A 24902-nucleotide genomic window follows, 5' to 3' on the forward strand; every position below is an offset into this window, starting at 1 on the left:
TGTAGTTGCCTTATTTGCTTTCCTAGACTACAGTTCTTTGGGGGGTAGACTAGCAGTCGCATTCTATTTTTGCTTATTTCAGAAGGCTAACATAGTTGTTTTTTCAGTACCAGTTGCTCGGCATTTGTTGAGTATATACATCCAGAAAGGTGATGACAGATAGTGACCTTTTTGTGTCAACTTAAATATCGCCCGTATTCTGAGAATTACAGCTTCATAGAACTTATATGGACTCATATGGAGCTCACTTTCCCCTACTCATCTTCCAGTCTGCAAATCCTCTTTTCAGAATCTCTAACAAGTCATCATCGAGCCCCTTACAAATCTTCAGGAGTAGAAAAATAATGAAATAGTCAGTTTCATTGCTGAAGAGATTTAGTAGTAACATGATTTTTTATGTGTGTGAGCTCAAAGTATGTCTCTCTGAAACTTTGACCAACTTTAATGCATGGAACAAAGACTTCATTATGTGGTAGCCTTCAGATAATTGAAGACCTTTATTTTGTCTGTGCTTCCTAGTTCTGGTTCCTTCAGACCAGTCCAGCATTGTCAGAACTTCCTCACCCTCTAGTCGTTGTGTCTTGGGCAGTGGCATCAGAGTCCCTTTCCCAGAGCAAGTGTTGACCAAGGGCCTCTTAGCTGCTGAGGACTGCCCCGGATATTGGGGGTGCCACGGCAGCCAAGATAGATGCTTGAAGAGAGAAGACAGAGAAAGAATCAACAATTGAGAAAAATGTAGCAAAAACAGATCATAATGAATTGCTTGGGGAGAAGAAGCAATGAACAAGAGGACAGAGTGGTTGGCTGAGATGGGCGGTCACTGGGAACATCAGAAGGTGCTTGTAGGAGGACCCAAGGAGAGATGTTCCAGGATGAAAGGACAAGATAAGGCTCCGAGTTGAGGAAGCTCTCTGGTCTATGTTGAGAATGACTGGCAGGCCCAGTAGCTGAGCAGTGCAATGGAAGGCAGAATGGGAGGAGTGGAGGTTGAGAGGAAGGCAGGAGCCTGGTCACGTGGGCTCATTGAGGGCTTCAAAGACTTGTATTGAAATGCTATTCATGTAAACCTATTCATGTAAACACCTATAAACCTGTTACATGTATGTTATATATAAACATTGTAGTACATTATTTATAAGTTTGGTTAATTTGCTTGTTGAATGATGACAAACCTTTTTTGTTTTAATTGCTGATGCTCTTTATTTGTGCGAATCTAGATTACCGTATGACACCATCTTCCTTGTGCCTCAAGGATTTTTCTCTAATGTTTCTTACAGAGAAAATCAGCCAGTAATGAAATTTTCCAGTTGTTTTATGCCAGAAAACATTTGTATTTAACCTTTTTTTTTTGAAAAATATAATTTTTGGCTATAGCATTCTGGATTGGCAGTCATATTTTAAAAATTTCTTTAAAAATTTCATATTTTAAAAAATTTCATATTTTAAAAATTTAAAAAATTTCCAAATTAAAAAATTTGGAAGGTAGGGTAGGGGGAGAAAAAGACATATACTTCCCATTTGCTGATTTGTTGCCCAGAGTCCTGCATGGGCTAGTGCTGAGTCCAGGAGCCAGGGTCTCCATGCAGGCTCACCATGCAGATGGCAGAGAGCCAACCACTTGAACCATCATCTGCTGCCTCCAGTGGTGTGCATTAGCCGGAAGGTTGAATTGGGAGTGGAACTGAGACTCAACTCCCAAGAACGCCAATACGGGATGCAGGTGTCCCGAGTAGCACTTTAATTACTGTTGGAATTGCCGTGGCCTAAATGCATAATTGTTTTCTTTCTGTTTTTCTTATGATTTACTTGTTTGAAAGAGGCAGAGTGATAGGGAGGGAGGAAGGGAGAGATAGTGAGAGAGATGTAATCTTCCTGCTGCTTGTTCACTCTCCAAATGGCCTGAACTGATCCAGGCTGAAGCCAGGAGCCCAGAACTCCATCTGAGTCTCCTTTGTGGGCAGCAGGAATCTGAGTCCTTGGGCCTTCTTCTATTCCTTTTCCAGGTACAGCAACAGCAAGTTAAAAGCAGTGCAGCTGGTGTTTGAACTGGCAGTCTGATAAGGGATGTCAACATTGCAAGTAGGGGCTTAACCTGTTGTGCCACAAAGCCATCTCCGATAGTTTGTCTCGATGCTTTAAAAATGTTAGCTGTCATTTTGGGTGCCGTGGCACAGTAAGCTAGGCCTCCGCCAGTGGCGCCAGCATTCCATATGTGCACTGGTTTGTGTCTTGGTTGCTCCACTCTGATCCAGCTCTCTGCTTATGGCCTGGGAAAGCAGTGAAGAATGGCTTAGGTCCTTGGGACTCTGTACCAATATGAGAGATCCAGAGGAAGCGCCTGCCTCCTGGTTTTGGATTAGCCAAACTCCAGCCATTGTGGCCATTTGTGGGGGAGTGAACCAGTGGTTAGAAGATCTCTTTGTCTTTCCTTCTCTCTGTAACTCTACCTCTGAAATAAAAATAAGTCTTAAAAATGTTTCCTGTCTTCCCATTGTATTGTTTCTGATGGGAAATTTACTGACATTTTCTCTGTACATAAAGTGACTTTATTGTTTTTTTTTTTCCTGGCTGCTTTTAAGATTTAATTATTGTTTTTGAGCAATTTTACTGTGATGTACCTGGGTATGATTTTCTCAATTTTTTTTCTGGTTTTTTTTTTTTTTTTTTGATTGCTTGCAGGGGTGTCTGTTAACTTGTTAAATGTTTGCATCTAGTTTTCAAGTTTGAAAAGTTTTCACTTCAGATATTTTTCTGGTTTTCCTTCTTCTCAAAGACTCTAGTTGAATGTCAGATGACTTAAAGTTTCCCATGGTTCACCGATGCTTTTTGTGTTTAGAAAAATCCTTTCCTCTCTGTGTTTCATCTTGGGTAGCTCCCACTGCCATGTCTTCACTTTCATTAGTCTTCTCTTTGGCAGTGTCTAATTAGCTGCTTATCCAGTGCAATTCCTATTTCAGATGGAATTTTCATCTTAATGTTTGAATTGGATCTTTTTTTTTTTAATGATATGTATGTCTCTTTTTAGCCTTTGAACATGTAAGACACAATTGTCATGGCTGTTTTAATGTCCTTTTCTATTATGTGTGTGTAAACTCTCCATCTGTTTTGATCTGTTGTCCTCTAGATTTGGGGCCATGTTTCCCCCTGTGTTTGCATGCCTGATATTTCAATTGGATGCCAGACATTGTGGATTTTACCTTAGCTGCTGGGTATTTTTGTTTTCGCTTCCCAATATTTGTGAGCTTTGTTCTGTCTCTTCCTCACCACACGGCTGGAGGAGGCCCCACTGCAGAGTTCTGGGTGGGAGAGGAAGTCCTCTGGTCATGCATGCCTCTTCTCCCTAGTGCAGTGCCTGGCCACGCTAGTGACCTTGGTTTTCCTACATTCTCAGCTCTGCCTCAGGGAGTCCCTGGGCCTTTGTCTGGGTGGGCTCTAGGCCGGTGTGTGGTCTCTAGGCCTTCACACATGGCACTGTAGTCTAGAGACCCTCCCAAGGCCCTTGGATATGATCCCTCATGGACCAGCATCTTTCATTGTCTAATATCCGGGTTCTTGAAAACCACAGTATTTCCTGGGTATGGAGTCATATTGGAGGGAGTGACAGGTTTGGCTGCCATTACTCTATTTTGACTTAAATCAGACATCTTCTGTGTTTTCTCTCCCCACCCCATTTTCTTTAGATGACGAATTTGTGTGGGAGTTTCAGATTTGCATGCAGTTAGATATGCTCATGTACTGGGTGACAGCATAGAAGTGAAGCTGGTGAGTCAGTCTGTCTGCAATCCTGGCTCACCCACGTATCAGCCGTGTGGTTTTGGGCAAAGTGCTTATTTCCTCGATCCTTTTGTTCATTCATTAATACAGCGAGAATACCTGCCTACCTCATGGGGTTGCTATGAGCACTAAATAAACTCATGGAGTTTCTGGAAGAGTCGTTGGCATCTATTAAGCACCAAGCATTCCCTAATTACCACTATCATTTAAATCAAAGCCGTGTGCTGTTTTGCCATTACCTCAGTGTTTACTTGCTAAAGCGTTGTTACATGTTATTATTATTATTTTTTGAACAAACATCCCTCCCTGTTTTTTCTTTTTTTCTTGTTTTCTTGAATTCTTACTTGTCTTGTTAATCTCTGCCAGAGTGTGGTCCTTAGTGCAGCAGTGTTGGCGTCATGGGACTCTTGTTGGAAGTGTGAGCTCAGATTCAGCTGAGGTGCACTGGATCAGACTGGACGTGTAACCGACTCCCTGGGGGGCTTCCTAGCCACATTCATGTTGGGGGATCTCTGGTTGCAGTGAACGAAAGAATATATATATTTTTTCTTATTTCCTCTTACAGAGAAATCCTGGTGAAGCTATGATTCCATTGAAGTTATTTAACCAAATAAATTAATCTTGGGAAAATTGACAGCTGTAATATCTTCCACTCCAGGAACAAAATGTATCTTTTTTCATGCAAGTTCCCTGCCCCATTCCTTCAGTTTGCTCTTAAATAGCTTCATACATTTATTGAAATTTCATTCTTAATGTGTGCAGGATCCTTTTTTTCTCATGTTTCTTAAAAAAAAAAAACCCTAAAATATAGAAAGTACAGTGATAGCAAACAGATGAATCCAACATACCCATCAGCAGAATGAGCCAGTCAATGTTAGCATTTCATCGTATATTTAGCTTCTGTTTTCTATTGAAACAAAATAAAAGCCTCCATTTTCCTTTTTTCTTTCTTTTTCTTTCCCTAAGATTTGTTCATTTATTTGAAAGGCACAGTTATGGAGTTAGGGGAGAGAGAAGTCCTCCATCTGCTGGTTCGCTCCCCAGGTGGATACAAGGGGTGGAATTAGGTGTTGTGCCGCAAGGCTGGATCCTCCCTCGTTTTTCTTCCCACTAACTCCCCCTGCTTCTCAGAGGCAGGTGCTATTTATTGTTTCCTGTGACTCCTCCAGGCCACGTTGTCAGATGTACACCCCACGTGAAGGTCTAGCGAGAATACACGTGTTGTTTATTTCTAATTTTAGGTGGAAAATTGGTAGTCCTTCAGCTTGTTTTCTTCACTTGTATGTTTCTCGAGTTCCAGTCTTCTGTGTCAGCAGATCTTTTATTGCATTATTAAGCTTGGAATCCAAGTTCTTGTTTGTGTTGCTGGGCCGCTCACAGATTTTAACTTGCCAGCCTTCTGAATCATTCCTTTTCAGAGACATACCATACCATCCACACATCTTCTGATATTTGTGTTTCTTTCTTTCTTTCTTTCTTTTCTGAAAAAAGATTTACTTATTTTTATTGGAAAGTCAGATATACAGAGAAGAGAAACAGAAAGACTTCTAGCTGCTAACCAGATTTACAGAGAGAAGGAAAGACAGAGAGAATGATGTTCTATATTGGTTCACTCCCCAAGTGGCTGCAGTGGCTGGAGCTGAGCCAATCTGAAGCCAGGAGCCAGGAGCTTCTTCCAGGCCTCTCATATGGGTGCAGGGTCCCAAAGTCTTGTGCTGTGTTTCACTGCTTTCCCTGGCCACAAGCAGGGAGCTAAAAGGGAAGTGGAGCTGCCGGGACATGAATCTGTGCCCATGTGGGATCTTGGTGCATGTAAGGTGATGACTTTAGCCGCTAGGCTACCAGGCTAGACCCTGTTATGCTTTTTAAAAAAATATGTATTTTTATGTATTTGAAAAGTTGTTAGAGTTTGAGAGATTTGATCTGGGAACTCACTCCCCAAATAGCCTTGTCAGCTGGGGCTGTGCTGGGCCAGATCCAGGAGCCAGGAGCTTCCTGCAGGTGTTACCACGTGCCGTTAGGGGCCCAAGTACTTGGCCCATCTTCTGCTCCTTTCTCAGGTGCATTAGCAGGAAGCTGGATCAGAAATGTAGCAGCCCGGTCTCCAGCTGGTGCCATGTGTAGTGTTAGTGCCACAGGCAGGCATTTAACCAGGAAGCCACACCACTGGCCCCCTGATATCCATGTTTCTGGCTGTTGTCGCCTTCTGGCTCAAAGCGACTGAAGTGGAAACAAGTTCAGTGTCATCTCCTTTAGGGACTTAATTCATCTCCCTGGGCTCTGGGATACTGAACAAGCATCCCTGGGCTGCGCAAACCCGGCAGATGTACCTTTCATCCTGGAATATTCGGTTTCCACCAGGAGATCCATTCTCCTGCATGAGCATGTGCATGGGAGGGGAGTAGCACAGAGCTCGTTTCTGGTCATGGAGCCCAGCGTCACCCCCAAGACGGTATCCTGTGCGTGACCCTCTGCAGCGCACATGACTGCCAGGGCCTGTCTAGTTCCCCACCACTGGCCAAGCCGGTGCCAAGAGGCTGAGTTCTGGGTTCTGTGGTGTGGCCCCTCTGCAGTGCTCCTTTTTGCTGTAACTGTGCACCCCCTTCAGGGTGATTGTCAGGTTTTTTGGGGAGGAGGGGAGAATCTCAACAGCCTGAGCGCTGATAATATTCTTCATTCTCACAGAAGGCGCGACAACCAGAGCGTGAAACCCATTGTTATTCATGCGTGATGTACATGCTGAATTCATTGATTGTGAATAAGCACAGAGTTCCTTCTATGAAAATACCACATTTTTAAAATCTGATCTTCTATTGGAAAGGCATTGTTGGTTTTCACTCTGTTATAACCAATGCTAGATTTGGAATAAGTGTTTTCAGGCAGAGGTCTCGTTTTGGACAGATACTGAAGTCTATTTAATAGGTGCATATTTAATGAATGTATTTAATTGGATGTTATTATTTATCCACTGCTTATTTATTATCATCATCTGTTATTTAATAGATTTATTTAATTGGCTATTTAATAATATCCAATGCCTGGAAAAGTGATCAGATAGTTAGTGGATGGATAAATGAATCGGGCCAAAAGAAAGCCCATTAACTGTGCAAGAAGCACACCCTAACCTGTTTGTGAGACCTCATTCAAGGTGCTTTTCCATGATGGATTCTGATCGTTTTTCTGGTTTTTCTAAGTTGAACTGAAGGTGTGACCAACTATTTGATGTTACTCTTGCTCATTGCATGCTGTCCCTTTCATGTGGACACCTGAAAGACCAGCCAACTAGAGCTCCAGTAGGATTTTCTGATCTTGTTCATGTTGCTTTGTTGTTTGATTATCAGGGAGAAAATTGCCAAGTCAGTAGCTGCTTAAAAACATTTAAGACCCAAGAGGATAAAATGCATGAAAGAAATTGAGAGCATTACTCTGGAAGATTACTCTGTGGGCATGTCTAGAGGCAAGGGCCCACTTGTGCAGATTTAACCAGCCGAAAAGATCCAGTGGGTTAGAATCCAAGTCAGGTCTTGCTTTTTCCTGTCTGGTCTGTATTGCTCTTCTAGATAACGAAGAATTGGGCTTCAGTTTCCCCCAAGTTATTTACATGGCTGCAACATGCTATTCTAGTAATAATGCGTACTCCTCCTTGTTAAGCCAGCGCATGTGCAGCGTTAGGCTGTGTGATGGTCTCATGCGACTCTGGCTGGTGAGTTGGCCGACTCTTGCTGTGCCAGTGCAGACCTGCCGTGGCTCAGGTCTTGTCCACTGAGGTGTAGCTGCAGTCCTTGATTTGAGGCTTTCGGTGAGCTAAGTCCCCAGCATTGCTTTCTCCTGGAAGCAGATTGTAGAAGGTTCTTAGACCTGGTGGAAGCGTGTCTTGCTCCACTGCTAGTGCCTACACTACTGATCCGTGTCAGGATGATTCAGGGCAAGGTAATAAGGATGACACCTTTCTCTTTCTGACATACAGTCTGGGCGTCTGTAAGCCTCCGTGCATGGAGGTCTCTGTGTGGTGGTAGGCGTCCCGCCAAGGAAATGAGAAAATGAAAGTACTTAGAACAGTGCACCATATCTACTAAGCACTCAGTGAACAAAAGAAAACAAATGATTTGCTCAATTTCTGTGTGGTGTTGATTTAACTCAATTTTTTTTTCACAATTATGCTTGAATTACTCGTGAAAATTTCATGAGAGACCAGGTGAAGCATCGCCTTACATTGCTTCCTTGTTGAGACATTTTGTATCATAGAGATAACACGAGCTTACTTGAAATAATAAGCCCAGGCATAATGAAAGCTGTGTGTCTGCGTTGTGTGTCCTGTTGACAAATCTGAAGGCAGAGCCTTTGATGTTTTGCTAAGTTGACAGTGTTTCCCCACAAGAACTTGAAAAGGATTTAAGCCAGTACTAATTTTTTTTCCCTGAAATTCCTAGAAATTCTTAAATCATATAAGCACTAGTGTTTGCTTACATCTTTTGAACACATGCACGTGTGTATAAACATGCAGGCAGGCAGCAGGCAAGAACCTGCAGCTTCTTTCCAAGTTTAGCCACGTGTCAGGTACAAGCATAAACTGACTGGGTTGTGAAGGAAACAGAATCCAAGCAGAGCCTGTAGCAGGGAGAGCAAGCCAGCAGACCTGTTCAATTAGCCAGCACGTTCTCATTTGCATAGTCTTAAGGATTCTTAAGCAGTCTCTTTTTGTTTCTAGATGCTTCTGCGTCCAAATCACAGAATGCATCCTATCGTCTCTGAGGGGGTCAGGACCCCTTCTTTTCTGAGCCACTCCTGAAAACAGATAGGTAGCTATCTTTTTTTTTTTTGAAGATTTATTTATTTTACTAGAAATAGTTGCAGAGAAAGAGGGAGAGACAGAAACAGAGATCTTCTATCCTTTGGTTCACTCCCTCCATGGCCGCAGCAGCCAGAACTAGGACTGTCCAAAGTGAGGAGCCAGGGGCTTTTCCCAGGTCTGCCATGTAGGTGCAGGAGCCCAAGGACTTGTGTGTTGCTATCTCAGGCCATTAGTAGGGAGCTGGATTGCAAGCAGAGCAGCTGAGATTTGAACCAGCACCCATGTAAGATGTGCTGCTGCAGGCAGAGGATTAGCCTTCTGTGCCACCATGCTGGACCCCTGAGTACTGAGTAGCTGTCTTATGCAAGTTAGCTATTCTCCAAGTGGCCAGTGGCTCCAGATTATCTTTTGTAAAGTTCACTCATTTTTTTTTTTTTTTTGTCAAGGTGCAAGATGCTAGCCCAAAGTCAGTTCTGGATCAGGTAGAACCCCTCTGTGGTGTTAAGAAATATTTGAGAGGTAGAGAGATGGAGACATCTGGATTGATTTTCCTGTTCTTTAGCCTGACCTGGTCCACCCTGGGCATTGTGGGCACTTCAGGAGCAGCATATTTCTGCTGGTCCTGGCTCTGGGTTTGAGAACTGCTTTAGGTAAACATATTTCCTCTAGCACCTAAAAGGATTTGTACTACTTGAATCCTGCTCTTTTTTTTTTTTTTAAAGAAAATTAATTAATTTTACGATACAGTTCCAAAGGCTCTGGAACTTGCTCTCTTTTTTATTTATTTTTAAAATTTTAAAATCAGATTTATAAAGAAAAGTAAGATCTTCTGTCCACTGGTTCACTCCCCAAATAGCTGCAATGGCTGGAGTTGAACCGATCTGAAGCCGGGGGTCAGGAGCTTCGTCTGGGTCTGCCCCGCGGTCTGGGGTCCTAAGGCCTTGGGCTGTCCTCACAGGTGGGAAGCTGGATGGGAAGTGGAGCAGCCAGGATACAAACTGCACCCAAATCAGATCTCGGTGCATACAAGGCAAGGATTTTAGCCCCTAAGCTGCACCAGGCCTGGGACTTGCTTTTAACTGCTTATGATTGTTGTTATTTTTTTTGGAAACTTTTATTCACTATTTTTTTTTTTAAATTTCAGAGTTTTCTTTCTTTGATCCTAATGATGCGTCATGCCAGGAGATTCTCTTTGATCCCAAAACTTCAGTTTCCGAATTATTTGCCATTTTAAGACAGTGGGTTCCTCAGGTCCAGCAAAACATTGACATTATTGGAAACGAGGTAAGGAGTCCTGGTGGCTTAAGCTTTGCGTTGTCAGAACTGGTAGCGTGGGAAGATGGTGATGGGGGAGAACCCACCCCGCCAGCTTCTGCTGTGTGGCGTCTGGGTGTTGTGGCTGCTCACGGGGCTGCGTGCTCAGTCTGTGCATGCTCAGTCTGTGCGTGCTCACGGGGCTGCGTGCTCAGTCTGTATGTGCTCACGGGGCTGCGTGCTCAGTCTGTGCATGCTCACGGGGCTGCGTGCTCGGTCTGTGCGTGCTCACGGGGCTGCGTGCTCAGTCTGTGCGTGCTTCTGGCTGCGCCCTCTCGTTCCATGCTTTCTCCTAGATCCTTGGTAGGAGCAAGGGGAGACAGGAATTCTTTTGTGTGTGCTATAATGACGAATAAGAATGCCCCCATCTTATCGTCTGCCTAGGCACCAAGAGCCTCACACCCCCGCCTGGGCCAGGGGCAGTTTGCATATTTGCTTCTTTGTACAAATGAGTTTGGCAAACTTGATTGCCATCATGGTCTGTCCACACTTGAGGATGGTTTCCTAAAGATCTCAACTTACATATAGTTTTTAGAAAAATATTTGATTTCTTGCAAGAGAAGGTTCCTTGTTGAGCAAGCTGTCATTCTGTGCGAAGAGAGCACTTAGCCTTTATTCCTTAATATCGTGATACCCACTGGAAAGAAAATTGCGCTCGTTCTGAGAGGAGCGTGCGTCTTGGAGTGCTAGATTACCTCGCAGGGATCTTTCAGAACTCTCTGCCATCTCGTGACAGGTTCAATTTTCATTACTGTTGCTGAGTGCAGACTTAAGATTTTGTATAGACAGAAGTCAGTGTCTGTATAGATCACAGGAAAGTGAAGTAATTGAGATAAGTAGAGTGACTTGGTTCTCATCGCTGATGTGAAAGTAATTGATCCTTGAGTTGTCACGTCCTAAATCTGTTTTCCTCGGCTCCCGCAGATTCTTAAGAGAGGTTGCAATGTGAACGATAGAGATGGCTTGACGGATATGACTCTTTTGCATTATACCTGCAAATCTGGAGCTCACGGCATTGGTAAGTGTGTGGCGGGTCTGCTCATTGCTGGATCGTCTGCGTTTGTGCTTGTATAATCTCAGTGTGTGCCAGTCAGCATTCCTGGTGATGGAGACAGTACCCAAGTAGGTGAGGCTTCGGAGCCTCCTGGCTGGCTTTCTCAGGTGTTTGCTCATGCCCGCCTGGCTCCTGGCCTCTCTCCTGGGACAGTCCCCCTGCCTGATAGCTGACTAGATGAGAGTGATTGACTGCACCCTAGAGACTTCCTGCCAACCCAGGCTCAGTTTTCCAGGCATGCCAGTCCCAGTGGCCACCAGGCCTGCTGTGCGCATGTTTTACCTGTAGGCTTAGACTGACTGGTCCTACATCTCCCAAAATTGGCTTTCTCCTGTGCTTTACCATTTGATAAACCCTCCTCTCATCCTGTACTATGTCAGCATTTTTTTCTTCCCGTTTGCATTGTTCAGGAGAGAGTTTTAGGCCCTGCGCAGTGGCCTAGTGGCTAAAGTCCTCGCCTTGCACACACTGGGATCCCTTATATGGGTGCCAGTTCATGTCCTGGCTGCTCCACTTCCCTTCCAGCTCCCTGCTTGTGACCTGGGAAAGCAGTCGAGGATGACCCAAAGCCTTGGGACGCTGCACCTGCATGGGAGATCTGGAAGAAGCTCCTAGCTCCTGGCTTTGGATTGACTCAGCTCTGGCCATTGTGGCTACGTGGGGAGTGAAGCAGAGAACAGAAAGTCTTCTCTGTGTCTCCTTCTCTCTGTAAATCTGGCTTAGAAAAAGAAAAGAAAAATTAAAAAATATATATAGAGAGAACTTCTTAAACCATGGATGGAGAAGGATTTGTTTTCTTTTTTCTTCTATTGATGTTTATTTACTTATATTTTTCTATTGATATTTCTATTTATTGATTTCTATTAATTTCCATTGATGTTTATTTACATATTTATGTTTCTGTGATATTTATTTCTTCTATTGGTGATTACTGGGCTAGTAGTTTTTTTTTTTTTTTAAAGATTTATTTTTTATTATTTTTTCATTGGAAAGGCGGATATACAGAGAGAGGAGAGACAGAGAGGAAGATCTTCCGTCCGATGATTCACTCCCCAAGTGAGCGCAACGGGCCGATACTATGCCGATCCGAAGCCAGGAGCCTCTTCCGGGTCTCCCACGCGGGTGCAGGTTCCCAAAGCTTTGGGCTGTCCTCGACTGCTTTCCCGGGCCACAGGCAGGGAGCTGGAAGGGAAGCGGGGCTGCCGGGATTAGAACCGGCGCCCATATGGGATCCCGGGCGTGCAAGGCGAGGACCTTTAACCACTTGCGCCACCGCGCCGGGCCCATGGTCTAGTAGTTTTATAAAATAAATTGTAAAAAATGAAATAAAGACATGAATAAAGGCCCTACGTGGGCCTACATGTTTTATTATTTTTTTTAATTTGAAAGGCAAATGCACAGAGAGAAAGAGAGAAATATCATCCATCCACTGGTTAACTCCCCAAATGGCTGCAGCGGCTGGAACTCAGCAGATCTGAAGGCAGGAGCAAGTAGTTTCTTCTCTGTCTCCCACATGGGTGCAGGGTCCCAAGGCTTTGGGTTATCCAGGCCATAAATAGGAAGCTAGACGGGAAGTGGAACAGCTGGAATGTGAGCTGGCACCTGTATGGGATCCTGGCACTTGAGAGGGGAGGATTAGCTAATTGAGCCATTGTGCAAGACGCTCCCCCCTCCCCCCCCCCAATTTTTTAAGGCTTAAAATAACCTTGAAAGTAATAGAACAAGAAGGAACATAAAGAGAGGGACAAGAAAACACAGATGACAGCTGGGCTGGCAGTAGGTGCAGGCCGCACTTGCAGCAGCCCTGGCGTCATTGGTGGTGGCTCCTGGTGGTCCATCGAGAGGACATCCAATGTGTCTGTCCCACGTGCTGCTAACCAATGTGCTGAACTCTGCTCATAACAAACAGCGGGGAATGAACATCTGTCTAGCCTCGTGTCTACATCCCTGAGAATCAGTTCCTCCACGTGGAGTTTTGGGGTGTAAGTGCACACTCAGGGTGCTTTTTGCTTGGGTTTTTAACGATGAGGTAGTAGAAAGCCGACATTTGCACCCAAGAAGACTGATTTAGGAAATCCTCTTCAGGTGACGTTGAGACAGCCATCAAGTTTGCGACCCGGCTCCTGGACCTGGGGGCTGATGTCAGCTTGCGCAGTCGCTGGACCGACATGAACGCCTTGCACTATGCTGCCTACTTTGACGTCCCTGAGCTGATTGGCGTAGTACTGAAGATGTCAAGGCCAAGAGGTAAGTGTCCCCATGCGGCCGTGAGACACCGAGGGGTCAGACCCTCCGGCCGGGACGTGAGCATCCTGGTTCGAGGAGCCTTTGCCTGTTTTGTGTGTCTTCCTGCCCCCCATTTTATTTCTGAGATAGTTTAAACTTTTCCTTGTTGAAGGACTCTTCTTTCACAAGAGGATTAGTGCAAAAAGCTAACAAAAGTGAGAAAGGATTTTCTCATATCACTGGACTCTCCAGCATTCACATGGAGCTTTGTATGTAATTGATTCCGTGGACCTCACAGTGGTTGGTCTTGTGTGGGTGCCCAGGAGTTGGGCGAGGAAGCTGGGAGCGAAGTGGTGGAGGGTGTTTGGTTTTGATGGCATTCAGCTCTGAAATTCTGCGATCCTGCGTAAAGATAGGGCTTCACTCGGTGGTGGCCACTGTCTCTGTCTTGATGGTGACGTCCTGCATTGGAAGATCAAAATGTTGAAACATCAGCCTGGTATTTTGCCTTTCTGTCTGGTTCTGTTCTTGAGGGCCAGTTTTCTTTTGATTAAAAGAGGAAGGCATTGCTTTCGGTTAACCATGGTGCTGTATTTCCTTTACTAAGGAAGACACATAGTAGAGACCTCATAGGTGGTTTTGCAGAACATTCGTTCAAAAGCTCTGATTTCCTTATTTGTCCATTTCTTCTTTTAAATCCCATCTTTTCTGAGTAATGTTGGAAAGAAAGTTCCTGTTTATGGTTCCAAGTCCAGTTTGCCCTGAGTGTGTCTGGGTTGTTTACAGTTCTAGATAGGGTGTGTGTGTGTGTGTGTGTGTGTGTGTGTGTGTGTGTGTGTGTGTGTGGGCAGGTGCTGTCCAATAGGTTAGAGTAGTATTTGTGAAATCAGAGGAATAGTAATCTCTTGTAATAGAAAACATTCAAAATAGGATTCCCAGATCAGGGAGATATTCTGAGTTTAAGTGTGAGGTGATAATGACCTTTTTTTTTTTTTAAAGATTTATTTTTATTATTTTTATTTTTTGTTGGAAAGGCGGATATACAGAGAGGAGAGACAGAGAGGAAGATCTTTCGTCCAATGATTCACTCCCTAAGTGAGCGCAACGGCTGATGCTATGCCGGTCCGAAGCCAGGAGCCTCTTCTGGGTCTCCCACGAGGGTGCAGGGTCCCAAAGCCTTGGGCTGTCCTCGACTGAGCTGGAAGGGAAGCGGGGCTGCGAGGATTAGAACCGGCACCCATATGGGATCCCAGGCGTGCAAGGCGAGGACCTTAACCACTTGCGCCACCGCGCCGGGCCCGATAATGACCTTTTGAAAGTTCCAAATATACTTAGAATTGCAAGATTCCTTTTCTTATTGTACAGCCCAAAGTAATTCATTGAGTATTATCCACCTATCTAACTATCTATGTAAACATTTGCATGTTTAATCTACAGCTGATCTGGATATTTTGATTTACTAATCAGAGATTGGCAGTCTTTCTCTGGATAGGGCTAGATAGTAAATATTTCAGAGGTTTTTGGACTATGTGGTCAATTTTACAACTACTCAGTTCCATAATTGTGATGTGAAAAACCTGGAGAGTGTATGCCAATGAGTGAATGTGCTTATGTCCTGGTAACAACTTCTGACAGCCAATTGTGAGTGATGGTAAGCTGCTGGGTCATAGAGTGCTGATTTTGGACCTAAATTAAACTACTTCACTTTAGTTGTCATGGCAAATATGCATGAGATGTAATGAGATTATAGTACACAAGCTTTGTAAATATGAATTATTACCATTATTTGCTTTAGAATGGTTTAGTTTGTGGTAGTGGAAAACCCACGATATCACTCCATCTTGTAAAGAATTTTATTGCACAAAGAATATAAACGGATTCTTCTAACTGGGTTATAATACAAGGATTTTGTCCTATTGTGAAGTGGTGCTACTAGTGGGTTCATTTATGTGATACCAGCAGCTAAAAATAAGACGCTTTTCTCCCCTCCCCCAAGATCCCCTGTCTCCTTTTAAATTACAAGGGTTAAATTTAAGATTTTAGTTGACATACTTGTGCTATTTAATTGCAGATGTGGATGCCACTTGCAGCGACTTTAATTTTGGAACGGCTCTGCATATTGCTGCATATAATTTGTGTGCAGGTGCTGTAAAATGCTTATTGGAGCACGGAGCAAATCCTGCATTTAGGGTAAGAGGTTTCATTAAGACTGCACAGCACTGAGAAGTCTTGTTCCCAGTAGAGAGTCGGGTGCGGTGTTACAGCTATGTGGGCCAGCAGTTGTCACTGGACTCTGCTTTGATAGCCACAACTTTTAAAGAGGACCTGATGCCATAACTGACCACAGAAAGCCTTCTTAACGTTATTGTCACTGTCATCGTTGGATGGTCATTACCCCTGTTTCCTCTCCTTACTAGAAGTTCTCACTTCCCAATGTTAGGATGATAACAGAAGCTGGCTCTGAGAAACCAGGGCAGAGCACACGTCTACAGTTAGATATTCCGGTATTATATGTTATTGGTGCAGGTTTAAAAGATTTTTGTTTTTTAGAGATAATTTCCCCCCCCCCCCATCTCTTGCTCTCCATTCTTTGAAGAGTTAGAGTTACTGCTCTACATTTTTTTTTTTTTAAATATAGTTTGTAGTTTTTGTTTGAAATCTGGGGTAAAAATCATCCACCACCATCCCAGCAATCTGATGACAGGTCTTCCTACTGTGTTTTTACTTGGAGCATCCTGACTTGAATTTTAAAACCAAAAATGTGAACCAATGGCAAGCTATGAGTCGAGTCCCCGGTCATCCACATGGAGGCATTTGAAGATGAATCAATTATGGAGAAGGAAGAAGAAAAGTCTGTTGGGTAGCAAAGGGATCTTAGTTTCTCATATTGAAAGAAGATGTGATATCTAGACTCTCATGAAGGTCTGAGTCTTTGGCCACGAGAGTAAGAAGGAAGGTGACGGGACACGAGCAGGGCAAGTCCAGTGGGTTTGGTTGGCGTGCAGATGGCGTGGGCTGCCCTGTTATTTCCACCAGCAACCCTGGAAGTGGCTCTGTATTACGTCACTGGCATCTCCTCACCTGATGTTCCCAACTGGCTTTTTGGAGAGAAAGTTAATATTATCTCGCTTTCTGCAATGTTAACTCTGAAAGGGAAAGGGCTTTCTCATCTGTTTTTCTCTTGTTGGGAGAACCACATGGGATAATCTCAGTGGCAGGTTTCTGATTCCTTAAACACCCCGGGGGTGACATGGGCTTGGATCCAGCCCTTTGTCCCTCTCACAGGCTGAAGGCCTTTAGAGTGAGCACAGGACTGTCTTCATTAAAGCCACGGTTTTAGGAGGACCTTGGTGCTCTGCAGAAGCGTGTGTTGCCATTGAGCCTTCCCTATGCCCATGTCTCCATTCCCTTCTCTGATTAGTTCCTGTGTTGTCTGTAGTCCGTCTCCCACCAGAATGCGTGCTGTCCATGGCCTGGCCCTCTTCCTGTGAAGCCTTCAGAACCTAGCCTGGTGTCTGGCGGAGAGAGACTTTAAAAGTGACTAGATGATGGCTTCCACTTATAGGCTCTTCCCAGAAAGATTTTGTGTCACTGCGCTGGAAGACAGCATGAGTTGAACATTGCCTTTTCGTCCGCAGAACGACAAAGGACAAATCCCCGCCGACGTCGTCCCAGACCCCGTGGACATGCCCCTGGAGATGGCCGATGCCGCGGCCACTGCTAAAGAAATCAGGCAGATGCTCCTGGCTGCAGTGCCCCTGTCGTGTAACATCCCCAAGGGCCTCCTGCCCAACTACGATCCCGTCCCCGGCAGGACGATGCTTGCATCACTCGGCCTAAAGTTGGGGGACCGTGTTGTCATCGCAGGACAGAAGGTACTGTAAGTAGCTGCTGTCTCACAGCCAAATCCAAGGCTATCATTCCATGGCCTGCCTTTTCAAAAGCATGCAGGATTAGTATTCAGCTTCTGCAGTTTTCCTGTACTATGTCTGAGAATGGATTTCGATCAGAGTTATTTTTGTTTGTATTTTGAGTAATTAGAATAGAGGCATATATACTGATTATGTATAAACCAGTCATCCAGGTTTAACTTTATTGATCTTGTTTCATTTTTACTTCCTCTCACTCTATTGCTTGTCTTTTTAAATTTCATAAGTATTTTTTTTAAAGTGTCAGTTTTGATTTTTGTTGGCATCTGATTTATCAACATTTTTCTTCTGTGGATTATGTGTTTAGTCAGTGTCTAAGAAATATGCTGCATTCGGGCCCGGCGCGGTGGCACAAGTGGTTAAAGTCCTCGCCTTGCATGCCCGGGATCCCATATGGGCGCCGGTTCTATCCCGGCAGCCCTGCTTCCCTTCCAGCTCCCTGCCTGTGGCCCGGGAAAACAGTCGAGGACGGCCCAGGGCTTTGCGACCCTGCGCCCGCGTGGGAGACCTGGAAGAGGCTCCTGGCTTCGGACCGGCACAGCATCGGCCGTTGCGTTCACTTGGGGAGTGAATCATCGGATGGAAGATCTTCCTCTCTGTCTCTCCTCTCTGTATATCTGCCTTTCCAATAAAAAAAAAATAATAAAAATAAATCTTTAAAAAAAAAAAGAAATATGCTGCATTTAAAGTTTGTATTGACCTTTGATTTCTGTTTGCTTTGGAGTGGTTTTTTTGTATAGAGAATTAAGTGCAGACTGAAGTTTGCTTTTCCAGATGTGGTTATCTATTTTTCAACAATTCATGGAAGAGACTATTTGTTCTCTACTCAATGACTGTTGTACCTTTTCCAAAATTCAGTAAACCAAGTATGGCGTGTGTCTTACTCTAGCGATTTTGTGATTATCATTCCTTCAGTTGCTGCTGACCATTGCTGATAACCAATGGCTATGTACTTAAGTCTTTAAAGTCAAATAGCGTTCATGGTTTTCTTTTTCCAAAATCATTTTACTTTTCCTTGTGTGTTTCAAAATCAGTCTGTACATGTTTATTTAAAAGAAAATCCTGCTTGGATTTTAACTTGTGTTGAATCCATAGATCAGATTGGGGAAAATTGTTGTCTTAAAAATACCAGGTTTTTTTTTTTTTTGATTCACAAACGTAATATGCCTTTAATAGTTCTTTGGTTCATTTCATTAAGATTTTATGGTTTTAAACAAATAGCTGTTGGGCATGCTTTATTGGATGTTTACCTACATTTTTCATGATTTTGGTGTTATAAGTACATTGTGTTAAAATTTAAATTTCCAGTTATTCATCACTAGTGGTTGATTTTGATGCATTGAATGTATGTCCTGCAGTCTTAATAGCATGTATTCATTCTCTTGGCTTTTTTTTTTCCAGTTTGTGCCCTGACTGGGCTAGCCCATGTAAACAATCATGCTGTCTTTGTAAAAAGGCAGTTTTGCATCTTTCTTTTTAGTCTTGGTGTACTTTATGTGTTTTTCTTGACTTATTTCCTTGTCTAGGTCCTCTAGCACAATAAGGAATAGGAATGACAAGAGCCAACTCATTGGCCTTCTTCCAAGTCTTAGGAGATGAACATGCAAGTCTTTATAAAGTGTGATATTTGTTAGTTGTAAACTGTATAGATGATCAGATTGAGAAAGTTCCCATATATTTTTAGTTTGCTGAGAGTAATTTAAAAAATTATTATCATGAAAGAATGTTGAAATTTGCTATTTTTTTTTGCATTGACGAAGATAATACGTCTCCTCCCCATTCAGTCTGTTGATATAACAGAATACATCTAGCCTAGCTCTGAGTTCCCATTTTCAACCTCACTTAGTCATGTCTTAGTGTGTTGCTTGATTTGACTTTGTTATTTTATGAAGACTTGCTTTCTGTATTCATGGGTAACTATTTGGCCTTTAGTTTTCTTTTTTAGTTATGCCTTTCTCTGTGATGTTAAGGTAATTCTGACTTCATAAAATGAGTTGGGAATTGATCTTGCCATTTTTATCTTCTAGAAAAGCTTGCATAAATTTGAAACTTTTTTTTTTAATTGTTTAGTTCAATTCACTGGTGAAGCCATCTGAGCCTGGAGTTTTAGTTTGTTTTATTTTTTAATTTTTAAAAGACTCATTTATTTTTATTTGAAAGGCAGATTTACAGAGAAAAGAAACAGGAATATCTTCATCCACTGGTTCACTTCCCAAATGGCTGCATTGGCCAGAGCTGAGACAATCCCCAGCCAAGAGCCAGCAGCTTCTTCTGGATCTCCCACATGGGTGCGGGGGGCCAAGGTTTTAGGTTATCCTCTGCTGCTTTCCAGGCTCCAAGTAGGGAGCTGGAAGGAAAGTGGAGCAGCCTTGACTTGAATGCTGGTGCTTATAGGTGCAGGGTTAGCCTGTTGAGTAGCTACGCTAGCCCCTGGAGTTTTAGTTTTTAAGAACTTTAAATATTCATTTCAGATGTGAACTTTATAAGTTGTGTCTTTCAAGGAATTTGAACAGAGAATTGTTCATAGTATTTTCTTTTAAAAATAGTTATTCAACTGAGAGATGGGCTGGTAGGAGTGGGGAGGAGGAGAAAGGGAGAGACAGAGAACGCGGTGGTCCTACCTACTGGATCACTTTCTAAATACTGACCACAGTTGGGGCTGCGCTGGCACGGAAGCTGGAGCTGGGAACACAGCCCAGGTCTCCTAGGTGGGGCACAAGAACCTAGCTGTTTGAGCCATCCTTGCTACCTCTCTGATTCTGTGTTGGCAAGGAGCTGGAGTGAGGAGGCAGGGCTGGGAGCTGGACCTAGGCATTTTGCTGCTGGATACAGATGTTTTAACCACTTCACTAAATGCCTGCTCCTGTTCATGTCTTTTCTTATGTCTTTGTAAATGACTGAAAGTCTGCAGCAACGTTCCACTTGTATTTGTGATATTTGTTTTGTTTTTTTGTTTGTGAGTTTTTAATTTGTATCCTTGATCCTTTCCCAACCCCTTTGTCTCCACTAGAAGTATGTTAATACTTTCCTTGTAAAAGAATCTGCTTTGGGATTGTCTTTTTTTTTTTTCTCCATTCTCAGCTGGTTTTTTAATCTATTATTCCCTCCTTTTGCTTGCTGCTTTGCCTCCCTGCTTTCCCTTTGCTTGTCTTGAGGTGGACATTTAGATCATTGATTTGTGATCTTTTCTAACTACAGACATTCAATGCTATATGCAAGTTTGTCTCTAAATCCTTCATTTGTTGCATCCCACCCATTTTGATACATTATCATTCTTACTTAATTCAAAATATTTTTTAATTCCCCCTGTGATTTTCTTTTTTGCTCTTTTACCTATGGGTTATTTAGGATTATATGATTTAATTTACTGATATTTGTGAGATTTCCATGTATTTGGGGCACTAGTCTCTGGTTTAATTTTTTTAAGAGTTATTTATTTATTGGAAAGTCAGATATTCAGAGAGGAGGAGAGACAGAGAGGAAGATCTTCCGTCCGATGAGTCATTCCCCATGTGAGCGCAACAGCCGATGCTATGCCGGTCTGAAGCCAGGATCCAGGAACTTCTTCCAAGTCTCCCATGCGGGTGCAGGGTCCCAAAGCTTTGGGCCATCCTTGACTGCTTTCCCAGGCCACAAGCAGGAAGCTGGTTTAATTTTAACATGGTTTGAGAATATGTTTAATGCTTTTTTTTCTTCTCCATTTTTATTGTTAGATGGAGTATCACCCATTTATAGGGGGGTAATAGTCTATAAATGTCAGTTGAGTCAAGTTGGTTAGCTGATGGTTTTCATTTTTCGTTGTCCTTGCTGATTTTCTGTCTCCTTGCTCTGCTGGTTACGGAGGGAGAGGTGCGATGAAGTCACCAACTGGAGTGTGGGTTTACGTATTTCTCCCTAGGTGTCTTGATTTTACTTTGTGTGGTGGCTCATTTGTTGGGCGCACACACACACACACACACACACACACACACACACACACACACACACAATTTGGGCTCCTTCTGTCTTCCTTATGGATTGATTCCATTGGCATTATTTGATGGCCTTTTTTATTATTGCTGATGCCCCTTGCTCTAATGTCTACTTTGAGAGAATAAGATTTATTTAACGTTCATGGTAAAGTTATAAGTAGGACCATTAGTTATTATTATTATTAATAATACTTAAAAACCATTCTTATATATATATATATATTTTTTCTTTTTAGGTTGGGACGTTAAGATTTTGTGGAAAAACTGAATTTGCTAGTGGACAGTGGGCAGGCATTGAATTGGATGAACCAGAAGGAAAGAACAATGGAAGTGTTGGGAAAATCCAGTACTTTAAATGTGCCCCCAAGTATGGTAAGGCTGGTACTTTTTGACGTAATAAGAATTAATTAAAGAGAAAAACCCACCAAATTATACTGTTTTTATAGTTCTTCAATAAAAGGTTTCTCTCGCTTGCTTATGTGATCAATGGGGGGATATGGATTTAGGGAGAACTTTTTCGAGACAGCAAATGTTTTGTCACATTTCTCCACATTGCTGAGAGCAGTAGGATACAGGATATAGGATACTGGAGAGAGAGAGAGAATGTGAGAATGTAGGAGAGTGTGGGATTCAGGGACCAGGCTAGACATGCGTTAGGGCAGGTTTGCCCCACCATAAGGAGGGATGTGCTGGGGATACGAGGTAATTTCTCTTTGATGGTTTCTATTTTCTCAGTAAATAGGAAGTGAGGTGAGGAGGTTGTTAGTTGACACTGGAGGCGGGAGGGGTGGATGGAGGTTTGAGGGGAGAGAAGGAGTACATGGCCCTGTGAGGCAGGGAGAAGGCGCGCAGTGCAGAAGGTGGTGAAAGACGAGCGCCCCGAGGCCCCATTGGGAGACTGCGGTCATAGGTGCAGGTGAGACTAGTGGATACGGTGAGAGCCTTCCTCAGCTTGGGTATAGATGCTGACAATGCGGAGAGGTCATTTTCACTCAGGAAAGTGGCAAAGGAGTTGAGGATGTCTGCCGGGAAGTCATTAGATGAATACGGAATGTAAGTGAGCTGGGCAGGCAGATGAGGGGCATGGTGAAGGGAACAATGGACCAGGAGGAAGTGATAGCGTCAGTGTTTCCTGACAGGGCTGAGAAGTCTAGGAAAGCATCACGGATGCAGGAGGAAGCTGGCCGCAGGGTCGGAAGCGGTAGATGCTTGTAGGGCCAGTGGTGATCAGGTCACAGTTATGATGAGATGGTTGTAGGGACACCTCCTTGGTGGAGACAGACCCAAGGAGCTGCCAGCCAGGGTGAGTGTTACAGGAGCACCATGTGCCAAGGCACGGGGAGTGCAGGAGAGAAAGGCAGGATGCCAGTCTTATACTGCAAGTTTCCTATGGACAAGGAGGTCTGACTTCCCCATTTGGCCGGTGCCCTGTGCCCCACACCAGACCCTCACCAGAGAAACCATCGCTGCTCTGCATTTGGCCAGGGCGGTGAAACAGATCAACAGGGAACCTGCTCTGTCTCTTCCAAGCCAGGATCAGCTGATGGTGTGGAACAACCTGCCATGACTGCCTGGGAATTTGGGAGAGCCGGAGTTCAGCTGCAGGAGGAGGGCAAGGAAAGCAGCTGTATGAGAGACCCTGCGTTTCCCAGGGAGTTTCAGGGTTGGGAGGGTTACGTCAGGGTGGTGGGTTTAGAGAAGCAGCTGATTAAAGTCTTGGGCATCTGGTAGGAAACAGGGCAGGTGTGGGAACTGGAACGATGGTCTTGCTGGTTTTATTGGGAACCATCCTCATGGTTGCTGTCTCGGGAGGTGATGAGGACAGTGGGGAGGGACCTTCCCATCCCTCGCTTGGAGAAGGCATCCATTCACTTCCCTTGAAAAGCTCCTCCCTCAGCCATGAGGATGCCACAGGCAGAGGCTTCACTCCCAGGGAACTGCAGAGCTCTGGACTCCACTTAGAACCCGGAAAATCAAAGCAGTGAGTGAGGCTGACCTCCTGCTGACTACTGTGCTGGCAAATGTCTTAATTAGTGAAACTTGTTCTCGCACACATGCTGGTGTCCACATGCACACATGTGTTTACATGTGTGTGTCTGCATACCCTGCCACATACATAGGTCTGGTTTTGTCCCTTACTCTGGGTAGATGGATAACACTGCCCTGGGTCACTGTCTTTCCTGGGTGCACAGTCTGTCCTCTCTCAGCTGTGAGAACAGCAGTGATGATAAGGGCACCAGTGTCACTCTGGCTGTACCTGCTACCTCCCTGCTGTGTGGCCTGCACCTATGACAGACTGGGAGCCAGGAACCCCATCGCAGGGACCCAACCACCCGAGCTGCTGCCTGCCAGGGTGCAGGCTGTAGAAGGAATCTGGCGTTGACAGTGGTGCTGGGACTCGAACCCAGGCACTCCTGTGTGGGATGCAGGTGCTCCACTCTGTTCCCTCGCCTCCCTTAGTGCTTGGGAGGTGAGAGGCTGTCAGTGAGACCTGGAGTGTGGCAAAGCTGAGCTGTACCAGGCCAGAGGGCAGGCTTACCTGGCCGGTGTTGGGCTTAGTGGGCTTGGCATCTCCGCAGTGTCCCCTCAGCCCTGTGTGGTGGTGACAGAGCCACAGGGAGTGGGTAAGTGCTCCAGGCTGTGTGCTGGTGCAGCTTTGCAGGGCCGGGGTGGGGAGAAGTGTCTGACCTTTATGATCGGTGTTGGAAAGTCTTGCCAGCTTCTGGTTTTGGCCTTTTTCTTCCTCAGAAGCTCGTACAATTTCTTTTCTTTTTTCCTTTACCATTTTTATTCTTTCTTTCAGTGATACTCTGGGAGGAGATGGAGTGAAGCACATATGTTCACATGGGCCCCGTTTGTCTGGAACGTTGTTGATCTCTTACAGCTGTCCTCCCTCGTGTGTTTAGTCGTTGATCTCATGTTTGGTTACAGTGACAGGTGTCTGGAGTCGGAGCTCAGCTGAGTCCCCCAGCAGCCCAGCGCCCTGTGTACCAGTTCTCCAGTCTTAAATGGTTACCCTGGATCACGGGGGCCTTTTCTGGAAAGGCTTTGAAATAAACACCCCCCCCCCCCGCTCCCAAGATTACAAAGAGAAGACATTATTTCTTTTCTGACTTTCAAAAATTGTTGTCTTCTATAACATTAAAAACATTATTTCTTAATGCTACAATTCAGATTTCAAAGATAAATTGCACTCTGATTAGTCTCAGAGGTATGTTCTAGTTTTCAGGTGTTTTTTTTGTATCTGTATATCTACACATACCATTTTTCACAAATGTAATAATGTTAAATATGTAGCTTAGAGCTTGCTTCCTGGATTTGTTTTCCATGTTTTTGTATGTTTCTAAAGACTCTTGTTTTACTCATGGTTGGTGGCACAGTAGTTCATAGATAGTGATAATTCATCTGTTTACAGTCAATCCATTATTTTTTCCCCATATTTGTGAGCAATTTTGCACTAGGAGCATATTAAGATGTGAGGTCTTTCCCTCCTATTGGGATTATTTTCTACTGATAAATTTCCAAAGGTGTGACTGTGGCATCGAAGTAGCAAAAAGATGAGGACGGTCTAGTAAATAAGAAACTGCCTTGGCTCTTGAAAACTTTCTTTCCTTTATAATCAAACAGAAACCTGTAATCTTTGTGTTTCTATAAATGCAGTGATATCCTTATAATTCATTAGAAGGGGATTGGGTCAGAAGTTTTGTGTTTCAGAAAGGCTATGCGCACTTCTGTTCACAGAATATAAAATAATCTCTTTCTTCAAACCCTGGGCAATGCCATACATCATGCAATTCCCATCCCCATCACCCTCCTCAAGCTGTGGAGTGTGTGTGTGTGTG

General features: G+C 44.1%; 1 protein-coding gene across 1 annotated transcript in view; it reads left to right on the plus strand.

Moving 5' to 3' along the window:
• The window catches only part of CLIP4 (CAP-Gly domain containing linker protein family member 4), a 78289-nt gene that overhangs the window by 22205 nt on the left and 31182 nt on the right, over positions 1–24902 (plus strand). The window contains exons 3-8 of the mRNA XM_040993972.1: positions 9711–9850; positions 10805–10898; positions 13020–13181; positions 15232–15350; positions 16799–17035; positions 21297–21432. Of these exons, the coding sequence (XP_040849906.1) occupies positions 9711–9850; positions 10805–10898; positions 13020–13181; positions 15232–15350; positions 16799–17035; positions 21297–21432 (888 nt within the window). The remainder of the gene's footprint in view (positions 1–9710; positions 9851–10804; positions 10899–13019; positions 13182–15231; positions 15351–16798; positions 17036–21296; positions 21433–24902) is intronic.

Source organism: Ochotona curzoniae, unplaced genomic scaffold (genome assembly GCF_017591425.1).
Source record: "Ochotona curzoniae isolate NIBS_2020 unplaced genomic scaffold, NIBS_Ocur_1.0 contig_883, whole genome shotgun sequence".
NCBI classification, from domain to species: Eukaryota; Metazoa; Chordata; class Mammalia; order Lagomorpha; family Ochotonidae; genus Ochotona; species Ochotona curzoniae.